The 22,346-nt window shown below is 55.8% G+C and overlaps 1 protein-coding gene across 1 annotated transcript in view; it reads right to left on the bottom strand.

The window, feature by feature from the left end:
• Positions 1-570: 570 nt before the first annotated feature.
• The window catches only part of LOC116948162 (immunoglobulin superfamily member 11-like), a 72,157-nt gene continuing 50,381 nt past the window's right edge, over positions 571-22,346 (bottom strand). Inside the window, exons 2-9 of the mRNA XM_032964584.2 lie at positions 14,468-14,634; positions 12,071-12,281; positions 9,350-9,505; positions 9,057-9,179; positions 7,578-7,722; positions 5,874-6,255; positions 3,268-3,378; positions 571-2,466 (exon numbers count right to left, since the gene is read on the bottom strand). Of these exons, the coding sequence (XP_032820475.1) occupies positions 2,329-2,466; positions 3,268-3,378; positions 5,874-6,255; positions 7,578-7,722; positions 9,057-9,179; positions 9,350-9,505; positions 12,071-12,281; positions 14,468-14,634 (1,433 nt within the window). The 3' untranslated portion in view covers positions 571-2,328. The remainder of the gene's footprint in view (positions 2,467-3,267; positions 3,379-5,873; positions 6,256-7,577; positions 7,723-9,056; positions 9,180-9,349; positions 9,506-12,070; positions 12,282-14,467; positions 14,635-22,346) is intronic.

Raw genomic sequence — 22,346 nt, 5'->3', positions numbered from 1 at the left:
CGCCAGCTCGATTCAAAAGCTGCGCCGCGCCCCGAAATGTTTCTTGTGTGTCCGCAGGGGGTGAGTGGGGTTGTATCGGGGGGGGGGGTCCCCCGCCCCCCGTAGGCTGATGGTGACAACAGGAACGCCGTTCCGTTGTTGTTGTTGTTGTGTTGTTGTTTTTGTTGCTTTGTAATCGTCCCAGCGCGTGGAGCCAGGCGAGAAGGCGACGACGACGCTGCCATCTGCGGCGTGCCAGTTGGGGGTGCCGGCGGAGAGGCGGTGGTTGTCAGGGGTGGTGGGTGGTTGGGTGGGTTGGGGTGGGGTTGGGTAGGTTGGGTGGGTAAGGTGGGTTGGGTGGGGTGGGTGGGGTGGGGTGGGTGGGTGGGGTTGGGTAGGTTGGGTGGGGTGGGTGGGTGGGTTGGGTGGGGTGGGGTTGGTGGGGTGGGTGGGTTGAGTGGGGTATGGTGGGGGTGGGGTGGATAGGGTGGGTGGGGTGGGGTTGGGGTGGGTGGGTTGGGTGAGTGGGGTGATTTGGGTGGGGTGGGGTGGGTGGGGTAGGTTGGGTGGGGTTGGGGTTGGTGACGTGGGGTTGAAAGGGGTGGGGTGGGGTTGGGTAGGTGGTGGGGGTGGGTGGTGGAGGTGGGTGGTGTGGGTGGTTGACTCATCCCACCACCACCACCACCTTCGTCGTCATCATCATCCCGCTCGGGGTGTGTGGAGGGGTCGGTAAAACGAGTAAACGCTTCGTGGGCATTTGACAGCGGTTGATGTACGGGGGCAGAGTGCCCCCCCCCCCCCACGATAGAAATGTTGAATTTCCACCATCGGCTACGGGAGGAGGCGCCTCCCGCTTTGTCCTCAACGCGAGAGCCACTGGTAAACAAAAACACCGCCGTCCGTCCTTCTTCTTCTTATTGTTGTTGTTTCCGGCCGGTCCAACATTTAATCTGCTGCATTGCGTGCCTGTAAGCCTCTTACGCTGCTAAAAAAAAGAAACAACACGTATCTGGGAATGTCACGGGGCCATCTGACCACAGGTGCCCACCCACCCACCACCTCGCCCACCCCGGCGAAAGTTGCTCATTTTAAAGGAACACGCGTGGGCACGGTGCCACGTGGCCCCACGTGCATCACTATTCCGCGGGCGGGCGGGCGGGCGGGCGAGAGGCTTAGAGCGACATCAGGGCTACCAGGCACTCATCCACGCCGCCCAGATGGAAGCATGGGGCTTACCGAGAGCCGTGTGGTGAGCCGAATCATGGTGGTGGTTGGGGGGGGGGGAGAGCTGTAGAGGGTGGGGGGGGGGATGTTTGGGCTCAGCGAGTGACGCGGGAACACCGGCACGCACACCGGCACGCACTGCCCCTCTGCAGCACGCCTCGTGTTTCCACGCGGCGCTGGGAGCAAAACCGCAGTAACGGAGAGAGACGGCCGGAGCGGGCCGGAGCGGGCCGGAGCGGGACGGAGCGGGCCTACTCCTCGTCCGTTACCCAGTCTCCGGCGCGCGCACGATCGGCGGGCCCCCCATCGCCTGGCGTCCCACCAACCCCCGCCCGGCCGCTGCTCCCTTGCGGCACGTGGGCAAAGGAGGCTTCTGCCGGGACCGGCTCCGACGTCGCCCCTCGGTTGGCCCGCGCCACCGCCGGCCCCGTCGGTCGTGCCCGCCGGGCCTTCGTCGATGGGGCCAACCGACGGCAAGAGGGGCGCGCTGGTTCCCGGCGCGGTGCCGACGATTCCCCCCCCCCCCCCCAAACAAAAAATTACCCAGCGCTTCCCTTTTCGCGAGGCATCTTCGCGGTGGTCCTTTCGGCGAATGGCGCAAAATGCACCGGCGGTGTCCTTGTTGCCGCCGCCGTTCAGATCCGATCGGCGTGAACGTCACCTTGTCCTCGGGCGCCGCGGCGGCGATTCGGGGTCGCGGTCGCCAGCGGCCGATCGTCGTCGCGGCAAGAAACGGGGTGGTGGTGGTGGTGGTGGTGTTGGGGGGAGATTCTCAGCGACCGCATCCCTCCGCCGGCGTTTTGTCCGCGTCCCTTCACCGACGGCGGCCGTGTCGTCGACGGGCGGACCAGAAGAAATCTCCCCCGGCGAATCCTCGAGTTGCGCGCGGTGAAGGCGGCGGTTTTTGGGAGAGGGGATGGGGGTTGGCGGAACAGGAGGAGTAGGCCGACGGCAGGGACTAGTCGGCACGGGGGAGGGAGGGAGGGAGGGATGGAGTGGGGGGGGGGATCGGCGGGTGGAGGTCACGGGTGGAGGGGTCACGAAGGTGGTCAGCAGAAGATGCACAGCAGCCGGTGGCTAGGAGATGTCAGTGGCAGTGGTAGCCGGTGGCTGGCCGGGCCGGCTCTAGACCAGGGATCCCGCCCGGCTCTGCGCTGGCACCATGATGGGAACTCCTCCCATGCGGACGAGGTTGCCCGGTGACACCGCGCGGGCCGGCACGGGCGACACTCCCACGCCGAAGTCCATCGGCCCCGGCGAAGTCTGAGAAACCAATAAGACAAAGAATGTCGATGGGAGTCTTTTTTTTGCCGGCGTCAAAATTTTACGAGAGAGAGAGGAAAAATATTTGGAACCAGGATTTTTATTACCTCATTCTGGTAATAAAACAGGAGGTCTTGAAATGTTCCAAACACCAAATAGACAAACCTACTGCAAGGCATCGAGTCTGCATCAACCACACGAACTTGTGGCAAAAAAAAAACATGCAAGCAAACACGCTCTGATAATAATTCACGCATTGTCTTTGAAATCGATTGGCCTACAGCAGAGACAGCCTTCTTTATGGGCTCGTCTCACGAGTGCTTAGACCAGCGAGCGTCAAAAGGCGAACAGTACAAAGGCAATGCAATTATCAAAGTATTAATAGCTCGGGTTGAGCAGTTATATCTATGGAACCTTTATGACAGAAAGGGTAAAGCATCTTCTTATATTTTTTTATCTTAAAGACAGAGATCCCCCCCCCCATATATAGCCTTAATAGTCTGTCTGGGCAAGTGCTGTTCACGAGCGCCTATATAGGGTGTGGGTGGCCAGCACCACGCCTGTGCCACCTTTGTCTCTCCACAGTGGCGATGTTTTCACACCGCACCAGGTACTCATTTGAGGCCGAGCCGACCTAGGGGAGGCCCGGGACCGGTTCAGATAATCGTCACCGGCGATGGTGTGCCATGAGCGGGAATCGAACTCTGGTAGCCGGGGGCGAGTGGCGCGGCGCGCTAACCGCTGCGCCACCGCTCCCCCCAGCGCACATTGACACGCGAACCAAGGGCTGAGCCCCAGTACCATCGGGATTGGAGATGGGGTGGGTCCGTTGCTTGGCGACAGCGGAGACGTCTGATTGGCCAGGGGCTCGAACGGGACCCCCGCCTCGTCGCAGCGGCTTGGCTGTGGATTCTGCGGGGGGGACCACGTGGGGGGTTGGGTGGGTGGTGGCGTTGGGGGGGTGGTGGGGGGGTGGTGGGGGGGTTGGGTGGGTGGTGGCGGTGGGGGGGTGGTGGTGGTGGAGGGGTGGTGGGTGGTGGTGGTGGGGGGTGGTGGTGGTGGTGGGGGGGTGGTGGTGGTGGGGGGGTGGTGGGTGGTGTTGGTGGGGGGGTGGTGGGTGGTGGTGGTGGGGGGGGTGGTGGTGGTGGGGGGGTGGTGGTGGGGGGGGGTGAAGGGTGGTGGTGGTGGTGGGGGGGTGGTGGGGGGGGAACGACACCCGGCCACGTGAAAACCACGGCGACACGCGGGGCGAGGCGGAGACGAGACACGGAGACGAGACACGGAGACGAGACACGATGCAGGCCCTCGGCAAGCGCCCTGCACTTGCCGAGGCCCTGGGTTCGAGCCCTGGCTCGAGGCGTCGCGGGCTGTTGATTCAACACGGCCCTGAATGAGGCGCTGAGCTGGCACCAGCGAGAGGCCCGAGGTTCAAGCCCTGGGGTCTTGGGGTTTTCTCTCCCTGTGCGTCAGGTGCACACTGCCTGTCACGCTCATTGCGGCTTTTTTGGCAGTGTGCCAGTGTGTGCCGGTGTGTGCCACTGCCCGTGTGTGTGGAGAGCGGTAGAGTTGCGGTGAGAGCGCGCCGCGCTACGAGCCCGGCGACCCGAGTTCGATCCGCCGGTGACGATTAATCCGAACCGGTCCTGGGCCTCCCCGAGGTCGACTCAGCCACAAATTGAGTAGCTGGCGCGGTGTGTAAACATCACAACTGGGGAGACAAAGGCGGTCTTCATAGAGTGCTCGCTCACAGCACTTGCCCCGACAGTCTGTTAAGGCTACACGGGGGATCTTTGTCTTGCCGGTGCTTGCAACCATACGCCAGTGCACACCGACGTACGCCAGCGCGTGTGTCAGTGTGCGTGTGTCAGTGTGCGTGTGTCAGTGTGCGTGTGCGAGTGTGCGTGTGCCAGTGTGTGTGTGTCAGTGTGTGTGTGTCAGTGTGCGTGTGCCAGTGTGCGTGTGTCAGTGTGCGTGTGTCAGTGTGCGTGTGCCAGTGTGCGTGTGTCAGTGTGCGTGTGCCAGTGTGTGTGTGCCAGTGTGCGTGTGTCAGTGTGCGTGTGCCAGTGTGTGTGTGTGTCAGTGTGTGTGTGTCAGTGTGCGTGTGTCAGTGTGTGTGTGTCAGTGTGTGTGTGTCAGTGTGCGTGTGCCAGTGTGCGTGTGTCAGTGTGTGTGTGTCAGTGTGCGTGTGTCAGTGTGCGTGTGTCAGCGCGCGTGTCAGTGTGCGTGTGTCAGTGTGCGTGTGTCAGTGTGCGTGTGTCAGTGTGTGTGTGCCAGTGTGTGTGTGTGCCAGTGTGTGTGTGCCAGTGTGCGTGTGTCAGTGTGCGTGTGTCAGTGTGCGTGTGTCAGTGTGCGTGTGTCAGTGTGCGTGTGTCAGTGTGCGTGTGTCAGTGTGCGTGTGTCAGTGTGCGTGTGCCAGTGTGCGTGTGTCAGTGTGCGTGTGTCAGTGTGCGTGTGTCAGTGTGCGTGTGTCAGTGTGCGTGTGCCAGTGTGCGTGTGTCAGTGTGCGTGTGCCAGTGTGCGTGTGTCAGTGTGTGTGTGTCAGTGTGCGTGTGTCAGTGTGCGTGTGCCAGTGTGCGTGTGCCAGTGTGCGTGTGTCAGTGTGCGTGTGCCAGTGTGCGTGTGTCAGTGTGTGTGTGTCAGTGTGCGTGTGTCAGTGTGCGTGTGCCAGTGTGCGTGTGTCAGTGTGCGTGTGTCAGTGTGCGTGTGCCAGTGTGCGTGTGTCAGTGTGCGTGTGCCAGTGTGCGTGTGTCAGTGTGCGTGTGTCAGTGTGCGTGTGTCAGTGTGCGTGTGCCAGTGTGCGTGTGTCAGTGTGCGTGTGCCAGTGTGCGTGTGTCAGTGTGTGTGTGTCAGTGTGCGTGTGTCAGTGTGCGTGTGCCAGTGTGCGTGTGCCAGTGTGCGTGTGTCAGTGTGCGTGTGCCAGTGTGCGTGTGTCAGTGTGCGTGTGCCAGTGTGCGTGTGTCAGTGTGCGTGTGCCAGTGTGCGTGTGTCAGTGTGCGTGTGTCAGTGTGCGTGTGCCAGTGTGCGTGTGTCAGTGTGCGTGTGTCAGTGTGCGTGTGTCAGTGTGCGTGTGTCAGTGTGCGTGTGTCAGTGTGGTGGGGAGCGATAGTGTAGCGGTTAGCGCTACGCTGCGCTATGAACCTGGCGACCCGGGTTCGATTCCCGCTCACGGCCAACACCAGTGACGATTATCGGAACCGGTCCCGGGCCTCCCCTAGGTCGACTTAGCCTCAAATGAGTACCTGGTGCGGTGTGTGTAGTAAACATTGCCACTAGGGAGACAAAGGCGGTCGGGCGTGGTGCTGGCCACCCACCCCCTCGTGTACCGTTCCGGCCTTCATAGGTGCTCGCTATACGGGGGATCTTTGTGTGTCAGTGTGTGCGTGTGTGTCAGCGCGCGTGCCCGTCACCTGGCCGTACGCGTTCTGGCGACCGCTGCCCGGCGCCGGGTTGACGAGCGAGGCGGTCACCACGGAGGGGGCTCCGGCGTCCACCACGGCGAACGCCGGCGCGCGGCCGTGCCCGTTGGCGCCGGCGACGTGCGACGCATTGTGCTGGTGGTGCGCGTGGTGAGGTTGGTGAAGGTGGTGAGGGTGGTGGTGGTGAGGGTGGTGGTGTCTGTCGGAGCCGCCGGCCCTGTGCGTCGTGGGGCCGTGGGCGGCCGCCCCGTTGGCCGGGTGTTTGTACGGGGGCCCCGGCGCCGAGCTCAGACTGCTGAGGCCCGAGCCGGGCCTGGGGGTGCTGCCCGTTTTGCTGCCCGACGCGGCGTACTGCGGGGGAGGCGCGTCCATCCTGGGGGGGGGGGGGCAACAACGAGGTCGGCGACGATGATGATGATGATGATGGCAGAGGCAGCAGCGTCATTGTCACAGCACGTGGCGGTGGCGGTGATCATCGGCCGTTGGGCGCTCGTCGATGATGATTCTGATGATGATCACAACCAAAGCAACGATAATCACGTGACAATGATGCTGCTGATGATGATTGCACACTTGTCAACCCCTTATCAGTGCCCTACCTTATTACAGACCAATTCAGAGCTTATTGGTCACCCCATGCCCTTATAAATCTCAAAGTTTATCCTACAAAGTCCCATCACGATGGAGAAACACAAAAAAATATTTTTAAAAATGTGCTCGTATTGAAACGGCTGTATGCTGTATGGACATGAAAACAAACTCAATTTTCCTTTACAAGAATACCGAGTAAACCGTATTCTTGATTGTGCAGATGACGATGATGATTGTGCTTCCTTTTGCTGATGACAATGATGCTACTACTGCTGCTACTGCTACTTTGAGCGATGATGTATGTATGTTGAACTTCTTTCGAACTGTAGATAGCCAACCATGCTAATCGGAGGTGTGGGGTAAGGGCAACAAACTAAACACAAAAAGCAGTTCTGAAAAAAAATACTTAATTTAGATTTTAAAGTGCATAGCTCCATGGTGGTGGTAGCGGTGGTGGTGGCTATGGCAATGGTGGAGGTTGTGGCAGAATTGGCGGTAGTGGTGGTTAGTGGTGGTAGCGTTGGTCGCGGTGGCAGTAGCGGTGGTGGCGGTAGTGATGGCGGTAGCGGTGGTGGCGGTAGCAGTTGCTGTGACGGTGATGGCGGTAGCGGTGGTGGCGGTAGTGGTGGCGATGGCTGTGGCGGTGATGGCAGTAGCGGTGGCGATGGCTGTGGCAGTGGTGGCAGTAGCTGTGGCGGTGATGGCAGTAGCGGCGGCGATGGCTTTGGCGGTGATGGCAGTAGCTGTGGCGGTGATGGCAGTAGCGGTGGAGATGGCTTTGTCGGTGATGGCAGTAGCGGTGGCGATGGCTTTGTCGGTGATAGCAGTAGCGGTGGCGATGGCTTTGGCGGTGATGGCAGTAGCTGTGGCAGTGGTGGCAGTAGCGGTGGCGATGGCTGTGGCGGCGATGGCGGCAGTGGTGGCGATGGCTGTGGCGGTGGTGGCAGTAGCGGTGGCGATGGCTGTGGCGGTGACGGCAGTAACGGTGGCTTTGGCAGTGGTGGCAGTAGCGGTGGCGATGGCTGTGGTGGTGATGGCAGTAGCGGTGGCGATGGCTGTGGCGGCGATGGCGGCAGTGGTGGCGATAGCGACGACGTGACCGACCGGATGTCGTTGGGCAGCTCGTCCTCCTTGCCGGTCGCTTTACGTCTCCGCGCCCACGCGTAGCCCAGCAGCAGCAGCACGAGCGCCACTCCGAGCAGGGAGCCCACCAGCACCCCAGCCACGAGACCCACGTTCACGCTCGGCGCTGCAGGGGAAGGGTGGGCACGAGAGGAGGGGAGCGGATTGTCACGCCGCCATTGTTTGATTTATCTCGGAGGTTCGTCGTCACGGTCCGAGCGCTGCGACCCCCCCCCCCCCAGGCCCACGCCAACGTCAAAGCGCCGTGATCTCTCTCCCCGCTCCTCATGAGGACGCTGGTGGATTACGCGCGACCGTCCAGTTCGTTGAACTTCTGTCACAACCATAGGTGGTGCGGGGAAAGAACAGCACAGTGATGCAGCGGGAGAGTGAGGTCACACGGTAATGTGATTGGTGGTGTGCTGAGATGTTTGGTGGAGTGGTGTCGTGAGATCAGTGGCGTTGCGGTGAGATGCTTGATGGAGTGGAGTGGTGAGATTATTAATGGAGTGGAGTGGTGAGATGATTGAGGGAGTGGAGTGGTGAGATGATTGATGGAGTGGAGTGGTGAGATGATTGATGGAATGGAGTGGTGAGATGATTGATGGAGTGGAGTGGTGAGATGATTGATGGAGAGGAGTGGTGAGATGATTGATGGAGTGGAGTGGTGAGATGATTGATGGAGTGGAGGGGTGAGATGATTGATGGAGATGAGTGGTGAGATGATTGATGGAGGAGTGGTGAGATAATTGATGGAGGAGTGGTGAGATGATTGATAGAGTGGTGAGATAATTGATGGAGTGGAGTGGTCAGATGTTTGATGGAGATGAGTGGTGAGATGATTGATGGAGATGAGTGGTGAGATGATTGATAGAGTGGTGAGATGATTGATGGAGTGGAGTGGTGAGATGATTGATAGAGTGGAGTTGTGAGATGATTGAGGGAGTGGAGTGGTGAGATGATTGATGGAGTGGTGAGATGATTGATGGAGTGGTGAGATAATTGATGGAGGAGTGGTGAGATGATTAATGGAGAGGAGTGGTGAGGTGATTGATGGAGTGGTGAGATGATTGAGGGAGAGGAGTGGTGAGATAATTGATGGAGGAGTGGTGAGATGATTAATGGAGAGGAGTGGTGAGGTGATTGATGGAGTGGTGAGATGATTGATAGAGCGGTGAGATGATTGATGGAGAGGAGTGGTGAGATCATTGATGGAGTGGAGTATTGAGATGATTGGAGTGGTGAGATGATTGATGGAGTGGTGAGATGATTGATGGAGAGGAGTGGTGAGATGATTGATGGAGAGGAGTGGTGAGATGATTGATGGAGGAGTGGTGAGATGATTGATGGAGAGGAGTGGTGAGATGATTGATGGAGAGGAGTGGTGAGATGATTAATGGAGAGGAGTGATGGGAGGAGCGTTGGGATGACTGACGGTGCGGTGAGCATGCGGGCACGCACGGATCCTGAGTGCTAGCGTGATGGTGCAGTTGCTGCTGCCCACGGAGTTGCGCGCCGTGCACGAGTAGACGCCCTCTGAGTCGGCGCTCACGTTCGTCAGGGTGAGCGTGCCCTCCTTCCGGCCTGCACGCGTACAAGATGACAAAGGTCCCCAGCGTAGCCTTTTAACAGACCGTCGGGGCGAGCGCTGTTAGCGTCCAGCACCTGTGAAGGCCCAGAAGGGCGCACGATGGCAGTGACGCGGCCTCGTGCCGGTCCCAGAGAAGCCTGCGCGAGAGGCGGCGAGCTCCTACCCAGCGCGGCGTTCGCCGGCAGCTTCCTGGCGGCCTCGAGGCGGGTCCACAGGTAGGAGGGCGCGGGGTTGCCCTCGGAGGAGCTGCAGGTGAGCGTGATGTTGGTCCCCACCGTGGGGTCGCCCTCCATGATGCACCTGGGCGTCGCGGGAGGAACTGTGTGGGGCGGCAGGAGCGAGCGGAGGGAGGCTTTAGGGGCCACCTCGTTACAGTGATCCGTGATGACGTTTTTTTCGGGGAGGTTAGATCGCGTGAAGTATAACTGTGTCGTTAAACCCGCCGCCAGCCCGACGCAGGTAACCAGTAAGGTTTGGGCCCTTGAATAAAACGTGCCGATTAGTCACCGGTTGAGCACATGGCCTGTGTGTTGGAGAGTGAACTCACAATGTTCACATTTCGAGATCCGTGACGTTTTGCCGGCATTTAAGACAACCAGCCTCATCAGGCGGCAGCCAGAAACGTTATGGCGATCATCTCGCCGCTGAAACGCCGGCATTTATTTAACTTGGTGAGAACTCCCCCCCACCCGCTACACCTCCCCCCCCCCCGTTACTTTTGTTCATCTTCCCCCATCCCCGTACAATAAAACCTATGTTGCCGCTCGCAGTCATCTACCTGATTGGGAGCAGTGAGCCCAATTATTCTCGCCTTTCATAAAACCCAGGAGCACTGAATTAGGACCTCGCTCAGTCCGCAAAATTTCTGTATCCCCTCACTCTCACCCCAACTCCCTCCCTGGTTATGGTCCGTGCCTTGTACCGGACTCTTGTCGCATTGAACAAAAATAAGAAATTAAGCGAGAACTCAAGAAGCCGGGAGAGAAATCCATTGGCAACCGGTGACCTGCGTGGTGCGCCTGTGTGCGGGGAGCGGCGGCGCAGCGGTTAGCGCGCCCCGAGGTCGCCTTCTGCTCGTGAACCAACATCACAACTAGCCCTGCGCCTCGCCTAGGTCGACTCAGCCTAAAGTAATGTACCTGGTGCGTAAGAGGGGGAACTTTACGAGACAAAGGCGGGCGGGCGGGTGCGGTGTTGGCCAAAACCACCTCCTCGTGTGCCGTTCCGGCCTTCATAGCTGCCACTCGCTAGCAGCACTTGCCCCTACATTCTGTTAAATGCTAAACGGGGGATCGATGCCTTTTCCTGCTGTTACGGGCCTCAAGTGCTCGCTAACAGCACTCTCCCCAACAACAGCCCCGTTGAAGGCTACACGGGCGATCTTTGCATTCGTGCGTAAGAGTGACGTCGCCACTTGGGGCGCTAATAACGTCACATGGCACCGCCCACAAACATCAGCATGTGGCTTCCCAGAGGGCTCGTTTAAAGGGTTACAATAACGCACTTTGAAACCTACGTTGGAAACTCATTTCTTTAGAACTCTTTTTGTGTGCGTGTGTGTGTCTAGTTTGTCGTTCTTTTCCCCGCACCTCCGATTAGCACAGTTTGCTACGTGTGGTGTCAAGGTAGACTCCGACTTAGGAACCTTCCGACTTACGAACGTCCGCGCTAACGAACGCACTTCATGCTCTAACCGTCCGACTCGCGAACGCGATCTCGCAACTTGCGGTCCGAACCGCGGGACTGTTAACAGTGTCGCATGCAAATGTGCAACATTAAAAAAAAATATTTACGAGTTTAACAATGCATTTTATATAAACTGTAACACATTTTATAACACTGACCGGATGACCATTTAAACATAGTAGAATTACTGCGTTCCGACTTGCGAACCGGCCCCAGGAACTGAATACGTTCGTAAGTCGTGGACTGCCCTACATACGCACAACAATGGAGGGGGGTACGGGGCGGATCTTCTATCTTTGTGACGCAGCGTCACGTGTGGTGGGGGCGTGGCCCCGGCTGAACGTCTCTTTGGCTGACCCCCCTTAGCGGCTCTTTGGCTGCTGTGTATCCGTCTGTGTCTGTGTGTGTGCGTTCGTGTACAAGTAGCTTTGCGCGCGTGCGATGCGGCTCTTGAAGTATAAAAGAATAACAACCCATGGCTCTTCTTCTTTGGTGGCGAGCTGTGAACTGCCTCGCCTGGTATACAGGAGGTCGTGGGTTCCATCCCGACCCTGACGACGCCTGCTGTATACGCGAAGATTGTGTCTGTCTCTCTCTCTCTCTCCCTGATTTCCCCCCTCCACATTTATAATGAACATCAGGCGTGTCGAGAGTCTTCGTGCTGCTGCTGCTGTACACTTCCACGTGCTCAGCTGTTTGACGTGCTAAGCTGTTTCACGTGCTAAGCTGATGTTTGCGATAGCCAGTTCGCTTCTGTAAGAGCTGCACATCTCAAAGTGGGCCTTATGTGGTGAAATAGAAACAGTCGTCATTAATCAGTGGGGGGGGGGGGGGGGGGAGAGAAGTGGGGTTTGGGGGCGAGGTGGGGGGGGGAGAGATGTGGGGTTGGGGGAGAGAGATGGGGGGGGAGAGAAGTGGGGTTGGGGGCGAGGTGGGGGGGGAGAGATGTGGGGTTGGGGGTTGGGGGAGAGAGATGGGGGGGGAGAGAAGTGGGGTTGGGGGCGAGGTGGGGGGGGGGAAGAGGCGGGGTTGGGGGGGAGAGGTGGGAGGAGAGATGTGGGGCTGGGGGGAGAGAGGTGGGGGGGGAGAGGTGGGGGGGGAAGAGGTGGGGGGGGGGAAGAGGCGGGGTTGGGGGGCAGAGGCGGGGTTGGGGGGAGAGAGGTGGGGGCCAGTTTGGGTGCCGCGCGCCGCCCCGCACCCAGCACTGTGAGGGTGACGACGCCGACCCCCCCGGGGGGGTCTGCGATCAGGTTGACGGAGCAGGTGTAGGCGCCCGCGTCGCTCTCGCGCGCGCGCTCCACGCGCACCGACACCGCCGATCCGGGCATCGGCGAGGTGAAGTCGGCGCGACCCGCGAAGCTCGCAGAGCCGTTCACCACCTGGCCAGCCATGAAGCCCAGCACCTGCTCCTGTGTGGGGGGAGGTGGTGGGGAGGTGTTGGTAGGTGGGGGGGGGACGAACAAATGATTAATGTACTCGATGTTCGATGTTCTCGGAGTGGACGTCAGCCCACGTAGCCACATAGGCGTGCTACAGCCTCCTACAGGCTCCTCCTCCTACAGCCTCCTCCTCCTACAGCCTCCTACAGGCTCCTCCTCCTACAGCCTCCTCCTCCTACAGCCTCCTCCTCCTACAGCCTCCTACAGGCTCCTCCTCCTACAGCCTCCTCCTCCTACAGGCTCCTCCTCCTACAGCCTCCTACAGCCTTTTACAGGCCCCTCCTACTACAGCCTCCTCTTCCTCCTACAGCCTCCTACAGGCTCCTCCTCCTACAGCCTCCTCCTCCTACAGGCTCCTCCTCCTACAGCCTCCTCCTCCTACAGCCTCCTACAGGCTCCTCTTCCTACAGGCTCCTCCTCCTACAGCCTCCTCCTCCTGCAGCCTCCTAGAGGCTCCTCCTCCCACAGCCTCCTCCTCCTACAGGCTCCTACAGCCTCCTCCTCCTACAGCCTCCTAGAGGCTCCTCCTCCTACAGCATCCTCCTCCTACAGCCTCCTCCTCCTACAGCCTCCTAGAGGCTCCTCCTCCTACAGCCTCCTACAGGCTCCTCCTCCGCCAGCCTCCTCCTCCTACAGCCCATACAGGCTCCTCCTCCTACAGCCGGTGGAGCGGCATAGTATCCGTTAGCGCTACGCTGCGCTACGGACTCGGCTATCTCAGAGTTCGATTCCCCGCTCACGGCCAACACCAAGTGAACCGGTCCTGGGTCGACTCAGCCTCAAATGAGTACCTGGTGCGGTGTGTAAAAAACATCGCCACTAGGGAGACAAAGGCGGTCGGGCGTGGTGCTGACCACCCACCCTCTAGTGTGCCATTGCGGCCGTCATAGGTGTCGCTCGCTAACAGCACTTGCCCCAACAGTCTGTGCAGGCTATACGGGGGATCTTTGTCTTTGGGGTGGGTAGTGTCGACACGGGTCTTTGGCGGGGTTCGTTACGCAGTGTGCGTGTGTGGTGAGCGCGACGCGGCACTCACCACGTACACACGCACACACACGTACACACACACACGCGCACACCCACACACCCACACGTGCACACACACACACACACCCACACGCGCACACACACACACCCACACTTGCACACACACAAACCCACACACCCACACGCGCACACACACACACCCACACTTGCACACACACAAACCCACACCCCACACGTGCACACACACGTGCACACCCACACATCCACACGCGCACACACCCACACGTGCACAACACAGACACACACACCCACACGTGCACACCCACACGTGCACACGCGCACACACGTGCACACCCACACACCCACACTTGCACACACACAAACCCACACACCCACACGTGCACACACACGTGCACACCCACACGCGCACACACCCACACGTGCACACACACCCACACACACCCACACGTGCACACACGCATACCCACACGCACACACCCACACGTGCACACGCGCACACACGTGCACACCCACACACCCACACGTGCACACACACACACCCACACACGCACACACCCACACGCACACACCCACACGTGCACGCACACACACAAAGGCAACGATCCCCCGTTTAGCATTGAACAGACTGTAGGGGCAAGTGCTGTTAGCGAGTAGCAGCTATGAAGGCCGGAACGGCACACGAGGGGGTGGGTGGCCAGGACCACGCCCAGCCGCCTTTGTTTCCCCAGTGGCGATGTTTACTACAAACCGGACCAGGTACTCGTTTGAGGCTGAGTCGACCGAGGGGAATCCCAGGATCGGTTCAAATAATGGTCACTGGTGTTGGTCGCCAGGTTCATAGCGCAGCGCGCCAACCACTGCACTACCGCTCCGCACGCACACACCCACACGCACACACCCACACACACCCACACGTGCACACACGCACACACCCACCCACTCACACCCACACGCGCACACGTACACACACGCACACACATACACCCACACGTGCACACACACACCCACACGTGCACACCCACACGTGCACACACGCACACACCCACCCACTCACACCCACACGCGCACACGTACACACACGCACACACATACACCCACACGTGCACACACACACCCACACGTGCACACCCACACGTGCACAGACGCACCCCTGCCCCGCGCTCCGTGTTGGCGATCCACAGCACGACGAGGTTGTTGAGCGTGGGCGCGTTGGAGCTGACGGAGCACGGCAACTCGGCCGCCTGACCCCTCGCCACCGTCACCTCCGCCGGGTTCACGGTCACCACGACCCCGCGCGCTCCCCCGATGCACGCGCCTGAGAGTGGAGCACACAACGCATTCAGCATCGTCAGCTGCACCATAGTCTATCAATCAGTGATTATTAATGTTGTTTTCAGCAGCATCATCATCACCACCAGCATCATCACCACCAGCATCATCATCATCATCACCACTAGCATCATCATCTATCAATCGGTCATTATTTATCTTGTCATCAGCATCATCATCACCACGAGCATCTTCATCATCAATCCCGCAGTGAATGTATTTTGTGTAACCAGGGAAGTAAACTGCCACTCTTTAGACGCATGTAGGATGGCCAATAAGAGGTGACATTAAAAGTGTTGTTCGGAAAAATGTAAGGAACCAGAGAGCGAGGAGGACCTAACAGACAGTGGCTTGACGCCGACATAATAAGAGATCGGTGCCAGAAAGATGTTGGCCACTACTTGAAAATATTGGCACAATACAGAGGAAAGTGGAAACAAGTGATAAAACGTGCAGTGGACACCTATCTGCCCATGGATCGTGATGATGACGGCGAAGATGATCCAGGGTGAGAACTCTCAAGAGACCAGAATGAGTCTCAGTTGCGAGGGTGACCTGGGACATTAGCCTGCCAGAAGAGGGAGATTGCTGCTGCTGCGTACTGCTGCTACAAGCGAGTCGTTTTGCGCGGTCACAATTTGACAAATGTGGACCCTGACGGCAGGAAAGGAGCACCTCCACTCCTGCGAACGACGTGAAGAGATCGGTAACGTCTTGGCGCGCAATTTTTGTTACATTTTTCCACGGCTGTTAGAACGGCGGTATTAACCAGGGCGGCCGCTGGGTCGTGTCTGTGGCCAGTAGGTGGGCGATGGCTTCATGATGATGATGGTGGTGGTGTTTAATGATACTTATTAATGATGATCATCATGGTGATCAACATTTACGAACGTTTGTTGATAATGACGTTGTTGTTATTTCGATGATGATGATGATGGCGACAGTGGAGATGCGTTCATCCAGCAGTGGATAGGCAATGGAATGTCACAATTGACTCTTGCTATCAATATTGATTGATGGCGATCACGATGATGTGTAGATTAACGATTGATAATGATGGTGATCATGGATAATGATGATGATGGCCTTACGATTAGAATACCATCATCTTCGTGGTGTCGTAACGGTAATTTCTATATATTTTTAAAGCGATGTTTACATTTCAATATACTTTGCACTCGTATTCGTGTTTTTGTATTGTTTGTTGTTTTGTAACGTTCTGACCCCGTGGTCCCTACTGGACATCTGTGAAAAAGAGCTTGATGGCTCATCGGATTCCACCAGTCTAAATACATTTTATGATTCTGATGGAAGACGGTACAGGAAGACGTGTAATAAAATCTGCGTTTGTGTTATTGCCAACATTGGTGGGGTGGGGGGTGTGTGAGCATTTGAATGTGTTTGTTTTCATTGTGTTACGAAAGCTGAATATGGGCACAGATTTAGCCGAGTCTCGACAGTTAATCAGACACATCGCCTCCAAAATATTTAACGTAACCAACAAAAAATGTGGACTGCCCACACTTTGGTGGGGAGGTCATCAATTGTAATCTTTTTTTTAGACGTTTCTGAACCGAGGGCTACGGACGTAGCGTTTAAGGGCTTCTCAGTGCTGGTATAAACACGGATTTAAAAATTAAACTAAACAACAAATTAACGAATGTTTAGTTTCGGTTCCAGGAAAATATTCAGTAGCACGTTGTTAATGGTTTTGAGTGTTTAAATCGGGGTTATGAAGGTTTTGTCTCGGGAGACTTTCGAAGGTGGCTGAATCTGAATGCAACATCACATTTTAAACTAACTCAATATTTTTTTTTACCTTTAACCTTCACCTATATCTGTGCCCATATGTTATGTTGTAACCAAACGTTTGACTTTGCATTTTGGTAGCTAAACCAGGGGTCGGCAACCGAAACAACAAGAAGATATACATATCTATTTTAAGATATCGGTACACAAAATAAACCCTCAATACTTCAAGAGCCACAATGCCACCGCAGTGGTGAGTACGAGACGGTGGTGGCTCCTGAATAAAACAACGTGCACACGAAGCTGCGGTTCCTGAGAGAGCCGACCGCTGAGCTAGACGGACTAAAGTTTGTCTCTGGAGGTGTTGATGGGAGCAGGACCCAGATAAGAAAAATGTGAATTTACAAAAGTGTTATGTTGGCCTTTTTTTTGTTTTAACAAATGTGACTGTAGGGCGGCGTTCTTCGTCGCAAGGCCACGCGGGCCACAAAACACAAATGGTGACAACACCCCCCATCATCATCATCACCATCATCATCACCATCATCATCACCATCATCATCACCATCATTATCACCATCATCATCATCATCACCATCATCGTCACCATCATCGTCACCGTGCTGCTGCTGTCAAACTTAGCGATGGTTTAAAAATGTGTGGCGGCCTTAACGCCACATTGCTACCACCACAACCACCACCATCATCACCACCACCACCATCACCACCACCACCACCACCATCACCACCACCATCACCACCACCATCACCACCACCACCACCATCATCACCACCACCACCATCACCACCATCATTATCACCATCATCACCATCATCATCACCACCACCACCATCACCACCACCACCATCGTCCCCACCGCCGTCATCATCACCGTCCTGCTGCTGTCAATCCCAACGATGGTTTATGATGCCTTATTGGCCAAAGTGCCCCCCCCCCCACCACCCATCTGAAAATTGCTGATTACGGATCTAAAGTCGCCAGCTACGTGGCGCGCTGGAGATTGTTTTTGCACGATAGTACGGTCTTCGTTATCGTCTAATTGCTATTGTTGTTACTATTCAAGGATATAACACGGGCAGAGGCCATTACCGGCAACTTTTACATGAACTCACACGCATTAATAATCATAATAAAACACACACACACACAAACCAAATTACCGTACATGAATGCATACATAAATAAACACACATGCATGAATACACAGTATATTAAATGTATGTACAAAGTCAAGGACAAAGATGTCCCATATAGCTTTAAGGAAGGTTGGAGCAAGTGCTGTTCGCGAGCACCTATGAAGGCCGGCACGGTACACGAGGGGGTGGGTGGCCAACACCACGCCCGGCCGCTTTGTCTCCCTAGTGGCGATGTTTACACACCGTAGCATGTACTCATTTGGGGATGAGTCGACGTAGGGGAGGCCCAGAACCGGTTCAAATGATCGTCACCGGCGTTGGCCGTGAGTGGGACTTGAACTGTTCGCAGCGCAGCGCAGCTAACCGCTACACCACCGCTCCCCATTCACACACACACACAGGGGTGTTCGTGCGCACACACACACACACACTTTCACCCCGCGTGTCCGTGAGAGGTGATGACAGGATATTCCGCTAAGCCCCCTGTCTCGCTCATGGTTTAACTCGTTAATCCACGCTCCTCTCTCTCTCTCTCTGCGCTCGCCATTGTGCGCCCTTCTCTCTGAACGTAACCTCCGCTGTTTTTCGTTTTGCCGTTGTCACATTAATAACGTCACCGCGACGCGATCATTGTTCAGCAGACTGAAACAACGTCGTGCATAAGCGCATTCGCACGCGCGCGCACGAAGACAAAGACCCCCCGTATAGCCTTAACAGACTGTAGGGGCAAGTGTTGTTAGCGAGCACTCTATGAATGCCGGAACGGCACACGAGGGGGTGGGTGGCCAGCACCACTCCCGACCGCCTCTGTCTCCCCAGTGGCGATGTTTACAAACCGCACCAGGTACTCATTTTAGGCTGAGTCGACCTAGGGGAGGTCAGGAACCGGTTCAGATAATCGTCATTGGTGTTGGCCGTGAGCGGGAATCGAACCCGTGTCGTCAGAGTTGTAGCGCAGCGTAGCGTTAACGCACACGCGTGAGCACACGCACACGTCTCTGGCATGCAGACGGATGGTACACACGCACAAAGACAAAGCTTCCCCCGTATGGCCCACGAGGACTGTCGGGACAAGTGCTGTTAGCGTGCACCAATGTCCGCAAGGCACGCATGCGGGTAATGTGGTCGGAACCGCGCCCGAAGCCGTCCGTGTTTCCCCGGTGCCGATGTGCGTGCGTTCACGCGTTGTGTTGCCGTGGCTCTAACACCGAGTTACGAACCCCGAAAACCCAGAAAACCTGGGTTAGATTCCCCCAGACACAGACAACATCAGTGGCAAGTCTGAACCTATTCTGGGCTTCCACTAGGTCCATTCAGCCTTAAATGAGCACCGGTATGGTGCTCGCTACGATAATCTTTGGTGTGTGCGGTCAGCCTTAATAAGTGCTCGCTGACTTGCACTGACCCACACAACCTTCATGACTAAATGGTGGCCTCTGTCTTTGATTTGAAGTTTAATTGTTAGTGACCTCCTCTGGCAGCTTCTGTTTGGCCGGATTGAGGGGGCTAATCGGGCGCGGGTCACGGGCTAGAGAAGAGATAGATGGTCTGACGGGTGAGTTAGTGAGCGTGTGGGCGAGTGAGTGGGTGAGTGATGGGGAAGGTACGGGCTAGAGAAGAGATGGTATAATGGGTGAGTGAGTGAGTGGCCGATAAAGTGGCTGAGTGAGTGACATGGGCTAGAGAAGAGATGGGCTGATGGGTGAGTTAGTGAGTGAGTGAGTGGTACGGGTTAGAGAAGAGATGGGCTGATGGGTGAGTTAGTGAGTGAGTGGTACGGGCTGGATAGAGACATGGGCTGATGGGTGAGTTAGTGAGTGAGTGAGTGGTACGGGCTAGAGAAGAGATGGGCTGATGGGTGAGTTAGTGAGTGAGTGAGTGCGACGGGCTAGAGAGGAGATGGGCTGATGCGGCACGGGAGGATATGGAGCTGAGTGGACTTGCCGAAGATCGGCACCAGCAATGTAGACAGAGTGCGGCTTCTGTGGAGGAGGCTCGTGAAGGCCACCGCTGCTACTGGGCAGTTGGTGGCAGTCGCCCTCCAACAGCAGCGGGGAGGCCAGAGGGAGCGACGCTCAACAGCAACGTGCAGAGCGCCCGGCGGATACAATGCAGAGTGGTGACAGCACAGGCGACGCATCTGATCATCTCTTTCGTCTGCAAGTCCGTAACATGTACAGGCATGTCCCGTGACCGGCCTGCTGCTGCCAGTGGGTCTACTCCGTTCGAAGCGCACCTAGCCTGGCACACGCGCCGTGGTGGTGTTCTTGTTTTTTATGGTGGCGGTTGTTGTTGTGGTGCGTCGAGGTAGACGCCATCGGCAGTGGTCACGCTCATGATTATTGTGATGAATCAGAGTGCGAGTGGCTAATCGTGCTAATAGGCAACGGGCCCGAACGGGTTGGGATGTCCCTCATCGCTCGTGGCTCCCAGAGTCTCCGTGACCTCCCGAATCTATTTTGACCCCTCCGCTATCACCCCCCCCCCTCAACTCCATCATTCCCCCCCCCCCAAATCCATCACCCACCCCCCCCCAACCATCTCCATCACCCCCCAACTCCATCACCCCCAACTCCATCACCCCCCCCCCCCAAATCCATCACCCACCCCCCCAACCATCTCCATCACCCCCCAACTCCATCTCCATCACCCCCCCCCTCATCTCCATCACCCCCCCCAACTCCATCACCCCCCAACTCCATCACATCTCCATCGCCCTCCAACGCCATATAGAAACACACGAGTGTCTCTATATAAATAAATAGTTATATATTTATTTATATATTTATGTGTATATGCATCTTTCCCACTGTACGTAGCCAACCGTGCTGTGTGAGTGTGGGGGGAGTGAGAGCGACTCGAGTTCGATTCCCGCTCACGGCCAACACCCAGTGACGATTATCTGAACCGGTCCTGGGCCGCTCCTAGATCGACTCGGCCTCAAATGAGTACCTGGTGCGGTGTAGTAAACATCGCCACCGGTGAGACAAAGGCGTTCGGGCGTGGTGCTGCCCACCCTCCACCTCCTCGTGTGCCGTACGGCCCATCACAGGTGCTCCCTGAACCGCACCTGTCCCACAACATCCTGCTAAAGCCATACGGGAGATCTTTGTCCTTTCCACGTACGAGAGTGTTTCTCTTTCCCATAAATGCGTGTTGGGGAGTGGTAGCGGAGCGGTTATCGCGCTGCGCTACGAACCCGGCGATCCGAGTTCGATCCTCCGCCCAATGTCAGCGGCGAATATTTGAACCGGTTACCACCACCGGCTAACAACGAGGTCGACTAAGCCTTGATGTGAGTAGCTGTTGCGTTGTGTAAAATCAGCATCGGGGGGTGACACTACTACTATACACGACACTATACACTACTATACACTACACTATACACTACTCTATACACTACACTATACACTACTCTATACACTCCTTACACTACACTACTATAAACTACACTTTACACTACATTTTACACTACACTATACACTACTATGCACTACACTATACACTACCATACACTACACTATATACTACACTATACACTACACTTTACATTACCATACACGACACTACTATACACTACCATACACTACACTATATACTACACTATACAATACACTATATACTACACTATACACTACTATACACTACAATATACACGACTATACACGACACTTTACACTACCATACACTACACTATATACTACACTATACACTACACTATATACTACACTATACACTACCATACACTACACTATACACTACACTATACACTACACTATATACTACACTATACACTACTATACACGACACTATACACGACTATACATGACACTATACACTACCATATACTACACTATACACTACCATACACTACACTATACACCACACTATACACTACACTATACACTACACAATACACTACACTATACACTACACTATACACTACACTACTATACACTACACTATACACTACCATACACTACACTATACACTACACTACTATACACTACACTATACACTACACTATACACTACACTATACACTACACTATACACTACACTATACACTACCATACACTACACTATACACTACACTACCATACACTACACTACACTATACACTACCATACACTGCACTATACACTACACTATACACTACACTATACACTACACTATACACTACACTATACACTACACTATACACTACGCCAGTGGTTCTTCTTAACCTGGGGCGCACGCACACTCTGGGCGTGCGAGATGCCCCTATTTGGGGGTGCGAGACACGTCCAAATTTCTTTTTTAGAAGGTAAATCATCGAAACATCAAAGTACAACTACTTATATTGTTGGTTCTTTCGGTAAAGCCACGTTGAAGGGAACCAATAAAATAAAATTTAAATATATTTTATTATTTTATTGTTTCTCTTCAACGTGACTTTACCGAAAGAACCAAGAATATGAATCACTGCAGTCACGAAAGCTTTAAATCAAAATTTACAACTGCTTTGTTTCATGAAGTCCCACGTATTTATTAACATTATGAAAGTTTTTTTTTAAAAACACCCCACAACATTAACAATTGAAAACCAAACGGGTGCAATGCTGCGGGTGACGTTTAAGGAGCCGATAGCCGCAACGCCCCATCGCTGTGCCCATTTTAGGTGACTGGGCAACATTGCCCAATGCCCACCCACCCACCGTCTCCCCCCCCCCGTCTCCCCCTCCCCATTGCCACCTCCCCTCCACCCCCCACCCCTCCCACCTCTTCACCACCCTCCCCCTCTCCCAGGGCG

Source organism: Petromyzon marinus, chromosome 32 (genome assembly GCF_048934315.1).
Source record: "Petromyzon marinus isolate PM22_M1 ecotype Great Lakes invasive population chromosome 32, UKy_Petmar_22M1.pri1.0, whole genome shotgun sequence".
In the NCBI taxonomy this organism is placed as follows: Eukaryota; Metazoa; Chordata; class Hyperoartia; order Petromyzontiformes; family Petromyzontidae; genus Petromyzon; species Petromyzon marinus.
Note: the sequence above shows the minus strand (reverse complement) of the source record. Positions and strands in the feature narration are given on the sequence as shown.